Source organism: Mytilus trossulus, chromosome 6, assembly GCF_036588685.1.
Source record: "Mytilus trossulus isolate FHL-02 chromosome 6, PNRI_Mtr1.1.1.hap1, whole genome shotgun sequence".
In the NCBI taxonomy this organism is placed as follows: Eukaryota; Metazoa; Mollusca; class Bivalvia; order Mytilida; family Mytilidae; genus Mytilus; species Mytilus trossulus.
In genome coordinates this window covers 90,279,834-90,289,332 of record NC_086378.1, presented here as the reverse complement: position 1 = coordinate 90,289,332, position 9,499 = coordinate 90,279,834, and the positions used below count along the sequence as shown (strand labels likewise).

The window sequence follows — 9,499 nt, the reverse complement described above, 5'->3', positions numbered from 1 at the left end:
CGTTTCAGGATGAAATAATGAATCCGTTAGTTTTACTGTTGTGTTTGTTAAAATTGTGAAACCCGCAAAACATGCAAACTGTGGAATTACGACTAGTTGAACAAAAATCAAGGTAAAATCGGGCTTTATTTTTCAAGTAGCAAAAATTCCAAAGTATATATATATGGCCAACATATTTATTATTTTATTTGATATTTCGTATTTATATCTGTCATTCCGGATCAAAACTTCCTTTCGTTTCTAATTTATTTTTCACACCTGGCATTCAATCGGAACTAATCAGGCATATTTCTAGTTGTTCTAAGAAAACATAATGGTCATTCAGTTACGGTTGACCTTGCATTAAATTAGATTTCTGCAACTTCTTTAGAAACCTATTATGAAAGTGCTTAAAGTACAAAAACCATCGGACGGTGAATCATGATTAGTAGATTACAAGGAAGTAATTATACTTTAAAGGCGATAATTTACTTCTCCCTATCATCATGGATGTAAATCTAAGTTGCGGCAATAATCTTTATTTACATCTTTTTAACCTATAAGTGTATACCTGGCCTTGAGTCGAAAACTTTCTAGTCAGTTTTTCGTACTCACACTCCAAAATCAACCAATCATGATGCTGGACTTCGTGTTTCGAGCTTGATTTTTGTGCTTCGGGCACTGAGTAAAGTTTTATGACTTGACTTCTGGCTCATAAAACTTTGCTCAGTGCTTGGAGCACAAAATCATGCCCGAAACATGAAATCCAGTTTTTTTATTGGTTAATTCTGGAGTCTTGAGTACAAAAATGGTGCTCTAGACAGGAGAACCGTGGAACATAAGCAGAACACAATTTGACAACTCCGAGGCGGATGGGGAACATGATGGCGAACTGTGGTTTATATTTGACCAATAGTACCACCTAAGTCAACAAAAGAGGCTGTTTTGATGCATTGAAGAGTATGAATGGATTGCTCATTGTTGAAGTCAGTAATCATTGAAGATAAAGAACAATGAAAAGACCTGCACATTAATAATCTGTACTTTTTCTATGTATTTTGTGTTATTTGGTCCATGTACATTTACTCTATATCCCTTTATTTTCTACCGTATACATGATGTTTTTTTTTAAATGTATGTACTGTATATATTCATCCAGTGGAATACTGATAAGTGACGTTAAAATGTAAAAGAAAACGACATTCCTGAATAAATGAATGAAATATATTTCAGGGGAACACTGTACAATAAAATGTCGAAATCTTAAATCTGCAAAAATTAGGGTCTAGTTGCTAATGCATACAGTTACATAATTTCTTTACAATAATAACATAGCAAGCTTGTCCACAAGTTTGAAACTCTGACTTGGCATGCACACTGTAAAGGACTGTCACTCATCACTCATCTATAGGAATATATGTACCAAGTTTCTTGTCGATGTGACAATGACGTCCTCTGACCACTTTCACACAAAAAAAAACACTAACCTGATTCGGGACTGACGGATGGACAAACTATTGGGTATACAGACACAGAAACCCGTAGGAACAGACAAACGGAAACACGGAAATAAAAACATTACTGTCGTGGGCGGGCATTAAAAAAGCTGGTGTTTATAGAAGATTGTTGCATTATCATGTCATCAAGAGAGAGACTTTATTATGTCAAGAGACGTACATTAGTAAAAGGGTTAGTTTCTAGTTTTATCTTTTCATTATACGTTTTTTCAGATAATTGGGTTTTTAAAAAAAAAAAAATAATAATTCCAACTTGAATTAATCATTGCACAAGTAGAGTACCATTATATATAAGAACACTATAATTAAGACATATGGCAAATATGTATGTTTTATTGTCTTTTGAAATAATCAATTAACTTCGTTATTATCGATTTGTTCTTTGTTACTCTGTGCGATCCATCTCGTCTCTTTTCTAATAGTAGTTCTCGAATTCCGTCTTCTCCTTCCTTTTCAAATGCATAATATAAGTGGTTTAATTTTAAGCCTGATTTGGCCATAACATCAGCTGTTCTCTGTTTTATGATTTTTTGAGTAATTAAGGTTGTAAAAGTCTCTTGATCTACTTTACTAACATTGTCAAACTTCATTTGTGAATTCATACTCTCAATGGTAAATGAAAATTTCTTGTAGTCAATAGAAATATTGCCTAACAAAACTCTAAGAGCCTCAACATCCTCAATTGCATTATGCGCAATGTAATCACTTTTGCAAACGTCTTTAAAAATTGTATTTTGCTTATGATTAGGCAAATCTGGGTAGAATGTTTTAAACAATGGCAAAGTATCCACAAAACCACTAACATTTTGTCTAAATTCTCCGAAGCAGGTAAATTTTGACAGACTGTACAGTAATCGGCGAGCATCAAAAGTTTTACAATTATGAGCTGCTAAGACACATGGTTTATGCTGTTCTAACCAAGAGGTAAAGTTTTGAAATGCAGCTTCTTGTGACAGTACTTGAACAGGGTCTCCTTTATAAAAAAGCACGCCTCCTTTGCTAGTTAAACAAGTAACAGCTGAGGCCTGTGTTGAAATTGATTTACTTGGCTGAATGTAAGTACTGTACTCCGACGTTTTATGTAAATGGGATGCTGTAATTTGTAAAATATCACAATCTAAGCCTAAGGAAGATGTCTCCAAGTCAAAGACAACGATATTTTCACAACTAGCAACTTCTGATAAATCTGGTCTATATTTAATCACAGGTATACTTGCATCACAAGTGACAGAGGCGAATGACATATTAGATGAATAGGTTACTCCTTCTTTTTTCTCCAACGATTCCGTATTAGATCTTTTCTCTTTTTTCACCAATAGTTTCCTCTTTTTTATTTCAGGGTCTCATTCAAATTTCAACTGGCGTTTTCTTTCTTTTGATAATTTTTGACAGTTAACTTCCAAAATTTTACTTGGTGATAAATGTGCCTTTACAAAAACATCTTCCATATAGTTATACCCTAGATTTTTTTGTGCAGCTGCAGCAGCAATCCTATTTTCAAGGGATTCACTTGTACTGTAACATGTGCGCTTGTGGGCTTTACTTGCATATATATTGTTGGTAGATTCTACATCTCTTGTGGAGCCTCCAGGGGCAAGTTTCTCGGAATGGTTAGCAACAGGTTTGAATATAACGGATAAGTCAACATACAGCGATTCCTTTTCGAAAGGTTTGCCATGTGGAAGTGATTTATATGTATAATCTACATTTCCTGCTTTGCACCAGTTACCACACTTGACGTGATTTCCAAATGCATGTTCAACTATTGCTTGCAGTGCATCCTTTAACCCTGAAGCATTATCTTTATTTTGAGTGACAGCATACGAAAAACATTTCTGAAAATACTGTATGACACGTGTACTCAATATCTTGTGCTTATTTTGTAAGTTGTACAATGCCTTTCCTACCGACTTTTTGGAGTGACCAATGTCGCTCCATTTTTCCAACTCGTGTCCCAATACTTCCCTAGCTTTTGACATGGTTGCAGCGTCATCATCCATTATAAGAATTGTTACTGGTTTATGAGATAGATCTTCAATATTCTACATCAGCTTTGCTCCCGTGAAGGCCTCCATGGCTTTTGAGGATTGATTCCAATTTTTTTTTACAGTTATGAGGCCTAGCTTCAATATTTATCTTTTCAGCATATAAACAGATTCTACAGTTTTTCCCGCAAATACCATAATCGAGTATTTTCCCCGTCATCGATCCTATAGCGGTACCCACTCCAGATGGACTGTCATACGACCTTCCACTCCCCCTTTTTTGCCAACACATGTCATATTTAATTGCGAGACCCTTGTGTGGTGTATCATCACTACAATAAAACAAATAATTTCAACGATTAAAAAGGACTAAGGCAAGGTTTTGTGTCAAAGGCCTACTGTAGCATATAATTTATTACTTTAAATACATTGTGACTTTGATGGAGAGTTGTGTAAATAACACCTTTAACCCATTTTCTTATAGATATTTTAGTCATCACATACTATCGGGAACTAAATTTAAAAAAAAATAAATCACATAGCAGTGCAATTGCATTACTTATGGTTATAATAACTCTGTTAAGCATAACCCTAGACACAAGGGGATTTGCTCGTAGACTTACATTTTTACCCTTTTCAAGACAAAAAAGACAACACATCTTGTTTTGAAAATTATACAATTATAAATTTTTAATCTGCCACAAACAGGACTATTTTTGCCTCAATTGCCATAATATGCATAAGGCAATTATAGATATTGTCAAGTTATAGTTTTATTTCAATTTCCTGTTCAACGCTTGTATAATTATAATTTTCCGCGTTTCGAAGTATAGAGGAAAATTATTGTATTAACGGTTCTTTCAATATATGTATGGACACGTGATAGTATTTTTAGTATCACGTGAATGGTCATTTTGGCAGGTTTATTTCCCTATTAGACCATTCTCTCGCCAACTTCGAACTGGTCAAGTTCAGATTTAATGTTGGTTCATTAATGTTTGATTTTTTCTTGTTTTTTGTACTATATATTGGTATTTTTGTTTGCTATTACACATTTTGATGGTATTATGTTTATGTAAACATAAGTTAACTTTCAGTATTGTCCAAGTACAACTCTCGAGACGATCTTCCGAGCATTAGGGTTTGGACACAGGTTTCCATATCGACTAAGGTAACTTCGTTGTTGGTTTTTCCTGGCCAGCGGGTTCGTTTATGACGGAGTCAATGTATTCATTTCGTATTGAAAGTATTGTTGATATATATGTATATAGATATTATTTGCATAAATATTATGTTTGTTATGATAGCTTATAATAAAATCCGGTGTCCTTCTATTCTTGTGGGCGATCGGCCATTATAAATTGTGTTTGATATATTTATTGTTATATATAAGTATAGAGTGCACGTGATTCTATTTGCTCTGTGTTGAAGATCCAACGTTGACCTATAAATGCTAAGTTAAACCTATATGGAGGGTTGTCTCATTGGCACTCAAACCACATAAATACTGGATTTGAAAATATATAGAAAACATGAGAGTGGAACAGTAATTTAATTCCATTAGAACTTTGTATGTATTTTATGATTCTAGAAAAAAATAAGTTTAATCATACGAACTTAATCATATTAAGGTGGTATGGGAGTCTAAAATAAAAATGATAGAATTTGTTCATACTTTGTCAAAATGTAGTTTCTATTGATACATGTTCAAAAATATTATAAAAATGATAGGTCACCGTGCATTTTCTCAAGCTACAGGTTGTGACAAAATGACAAATTTTGTATGGATTATACAGGGAAAAACTACATTTTGTGAATAGAAACTAAACAAAATGATAGAATTGTAAAATAAATTAGGAAAACATTGCTTTCATACGATGTTTTGAGAATATCAAAAGAAAAGATAGGGTCACCGTACGTTTTTTCCGGCTAAAAGACAAAATAGGAAAATTTCATGAAGAGTCCTTCAGAAAATGCACTGTTTTAGAGTTACCTCCCCTTAAATTGCAAATTTGAAAATATTATAAAAACAACCAAAAATAATCTACACTTGTAAAAATATTAATATTTATAAGTTATATTCTTATAAATTGATTCTTTTAAATGAAAGTTTACATTAAAAATCTGAATTCCAACATCAAATTTTGCTAACTTGATTGAAAATATGGACCTTAGATTCTCTGTTTTTTACAATCCAAGATGGCGAAAGACACCCATACCACCTTAAAGGAGTTAATAAAAATACCGCTAGACCTATACCTTAACATATCTCCATATAATTTGACATGTTGATATTATAAAAACGTATTACAATCTGTCTACCAGAAATTTTGACTTTTACTTGTAGTAATACGGTACTACCATTTCTTTAACCATTACAAATATGTTTTATATTTACAACACAATGCTATTCTCAACTTACAGCGTTAAAGCAGTCTCCTCTTCAATGGCTTCGAGGCAAGATTTTTTGGCTGTTTCTACCAGGGGTTTATTTACTTCTCTTTCCCGTGTCTTGAGGGCATTAGCAGAAATGCCTGGAACTCCAATTGTGGCAAACAACTTATTGAGTTGCCGATGTCCAGAGCCACAATCGGTCATTCCTACAATAAAGAAATGAATTACATGTAATTATTCAAATATTTCCCTTTCTATTCCAATATCTGTAAAACTTAAAAACTCGAATTCACTATTGCCGTATTAGTAATGTTCGAATAATGAACAGTTACTACAAGATGTTTTATTGTTAAATTATATTCGTTTCCTCATACATAAGCTAACCCACAATTGTAGGAAAAGGGATGGATAAGGGACGGCAGTCACAAGTTCCCTGTAGGATAACAAACTTAATTCATATAGGTTTTCTTTATACTGACACCCTATCCCCTCTTAACTTAATTTGGAAAAAAAATATTGACTAATTCGTATACATAAAATCGATGTCCATTAAACAAAACTTGCGGCAATTTTGACCCTGCCCCCTTTTCCCAACTATTAATTTGATTTACGTTTTTTTTTATCATTGATTTCTTTGTTATCTCGTACTTTAGCAATGTTTAGCTTTTATACCGGCTTGGTTAAAGTGCAAACTTCAATGTCAGATATTTTCCACATATGTATGTCAATTTGTATATGACAATGTTTTCCGACTTCAATTTTTTTTATTACACTGTCATCGTTTGTATTACATAGTATCTCAACGCAAAGCTAAATAATAAATGTTAGTTTACGCCGTATTTTATCTTTCTCAAGAAATCCATTTTTTATTATCTTTCTCTATCCTGGATGAAAACAATCTCGGAAGATGATCGAAGATATAAAAAAGAAGATGTGGTATTTTTGCCAATTAGACAACTATCCACAAAAGACCAAAATAACACAAACATTAACAACTATAAGTAACCGTACGGCCTTCAAAAATGAGCAAAGCCCATACTGCATGGTCAGCTATAAAAGGCCCCGATAAGACAATGTAAAACAATTCAAACGAGAAAACTAACGGCCTTATTAATGTAAAAAAATTAACGAAAAACAAAAATGTAACACATAGAGTTTGGTGATTATTTGAATGCAATTTGTGTTGCATTCTTATGTAAAAATTGCAATAATCAATCATTACGCATCTGTTTTCGTTGTTCTATACTGTATTGAAATTTATTTTAAATAACGGATGGTCTATAATAATCGAGATGATTGCAGTTATTTTATAATGCGGGAGGGGTAAAATTGGGTAATGATTAAATATGGGATCACGCTAATATAAATTAAAGATGCGATTTATTTGTATAATCATACCTAGTGCCATTTTGGTATTTATGTCAAATGCGCCAGGTCCTCGTTGTCCAGTGAAATGTCTTTTGCTGGTTGGTATAGCAGTCACGTATCCACATTTTTCACAAGAAATGTTCATTATACTGGCAAATCCAAATCTTTGTTCGTTAATAGTATTATGCAATTTTAAGTTTGAGCCACAACCCACGCAAGCTTTCAAAGCTTCGGCTAGTAATGAAAGCTCAACTAGGCGCCGACCATCTTTCCATGTTATATCTGTATCGTCTTGGTCTATGTTAATGACAAGTTTATCAGCGATTTGTTGATCAACTTTGAAGATTTCATTTCTATTTCCATTTATATTCTCAATTAGCTTTTTTGCAGATTCCCGCCGTGTCTTTTCCTTTGAGGAAAGAAACCGCCTTTTCCCGACGGCCATGGCAATTCCAATGGTGATTCCGTTATGACGTCGTTTAAACAACGTTAAATTACGGGAAACAATAGACGACGTTTTCGTTTGTTATTACCTCCCCTGAAACTGTTGGATATGCCCTTAATTTGTTTTTGTATCATGATTTGATAACATTTTGGCTAAGAAAATGATATTACCAAACAGTAAAAACAACTTCATATGAGGTGGCATTATTATAAGTACAAATATTATTTGAAATTAATTTTTTTTCAGTTAAGGTAGAAGATGGGAAAACAAATGAATAAAAACAGCATAAACTCAGCAATTCTTTTTATTTCTGTGGACAATACGCATATGATGACGTCAACATTATAATAATATCTCATTTTATTTGTCGATCTTGATTTTAAGAATCTGTACTATTACACTAGTACATTTGAAGCAAGTAACAAAAAAATCTAATTTTTGGGCATACATATTCCTTCATTTTAAAACTGATTTGTAATACATTGTTTGAAGGGATACAATAGTTGTATACGGCACAGCTTGATTTTGATTTTAAAACAATAATATTGAGTTCACACTTTATAATGTGACGAATGGAAAATGACTTAACCTTTGAAGTTTTCTCTGAGAGAATATCATTTGATAGGATCACGTGATTTTAACTATAAAACGGAGAATTGCTGACTGAAACGCGTCACATAATCATGGGTTTGCTTTCTAACATTAGTGAAAAACTTAATAAGTGTTCTAAGAGAAATCAGTTCGTCATGGGCAAACTTGAAGAGGATTTCCAGGATTTATTTGACTTTGTTATTAGCGGTAATCTTGCATTGGCTCAACTACAGCTGAAGGAATATACAGATGTTAACTTTAAAAACTCTACAAAGTCTACTTTACTTATAACCGCATGTCGATCAAAGGCGAACAAGAAAGACATTTTAAATTTGGTAGAATTTTTATTAGAGAAAGGTGCATATATTATGAAAAAGGACTCGTCTGGAAGAACAGCTCTGGACTATTGTGAACAAAACAAACTGTTCCAAGTTAAGATGTTATTGTGTAAAACATTAGACAGCATAATTATGGACAACATTGCTGATTTCTTCTGATGGCGCTTCGTGACACCGTTTGACAATCGGTAAGCATATATTGCAACTTAAGTAATGTTTGCAGCAAACATTAAAGTCAAACTCATTCGGCGTATACCAACAACGCCTAGGCTGAATGAAAACAAATGCAGATAAAGTAAGAAGAAAAGCGTTACCACGAAAAACGAGAAACATCGCCATATTTTACCGGCATGAAGAGTACGCGGAAGCAGATTTAGATGCACATGTGGTACATGTCGTAATGCTTCTGATTTCCTTTTATGTCTGATGTATTTCCATTGTCACACAGCTTCCCCCTTCATCAATGACTAATGAACAGCAATATACTACTGTTGTCTTGTTCATGTACGAATAGATCATACTGAAAATATTCACCAATTATCAAGGTGCCTAAACCCATAAGGGTACAAATAGAAACTCTCGCGGAAAATGATTATAACTTTGAGTACTCAAACTAAACTTACACCAACGGCCATCTGTTTGACGCTTGTCCATGTGAGTCAACCAAGTTATGCATATGTAATGGAAATTATCGCTATTTTGTGCATTTTTCCTATAGTCTTTTTTGTGATAATTTTTCATTGTATGCTACTCGCTTGAGATTGATATTATCGCTAAAGACTAATGAGGCACGTAGCGATGCTTATGAAATTGATATGAAACAGACGACATCGTCATTGGTAAAATAGCGATGAACATATTATCAATGGTCATCTCAACTCG

The 9,499-nt window shown here is 33.4% G+C and overlaps 3 protein-coding genes across 3 annotated transcripts; all 3 read right to left on the bottom strand.

Moving 5' to 3' along the window:
- Positions 1-1,828: 1,828 nt before the first annotated feature.
- Positions 1,829-2,740, bottom strand: LOC134723116 (DNA polymerase III PolC-type-like). Its single transcript, XM_063586757.1, has one exon. It carries the CDS (start codon positions 2,738-2,740, stop codon positions 1,829-1,831), a length of 912 nt encoding a protein of 303 aa, XP_063442827.1.
- A 99-nt stretch (positions 2,741-2,839) lies between these two features.
- On the bottom strand, positions 2,840-3,496 carry LOC134723115 (uncharacterized). The gene has a single exon (XM_063586755.1). It carries the CDS (start codon positions 3,494-3,496, stop codon positions 2,840-2,842), a length of 657 nt encoding a protein of 218 aa, XP_063442825.1.
- A 34-nt stretch (positions 3,497-3,530) lies between these two features.
- On the bottom strand, positions 3,531-7,688 carry LOC134723114 (uncharacterized). The gene is made up of 3 exons (XM_063586754.1): positions 7,274-7,688; positions 5,904-6,081; positions 3,531-3,813 (listed from the first exon to the last, which is right to left on the bottom strand). The coding sequence occupies exons 1-3, from the start codon at positions 7,686-7,688 to the stop codon at positions 3,531-3,533; spliced, it is 876 nt and encodes a 291-aa protein (XP_063442824.1).
- Between the last annotated feature and the right edge of the window lie 1,811 nt (positions 7,689-9,499).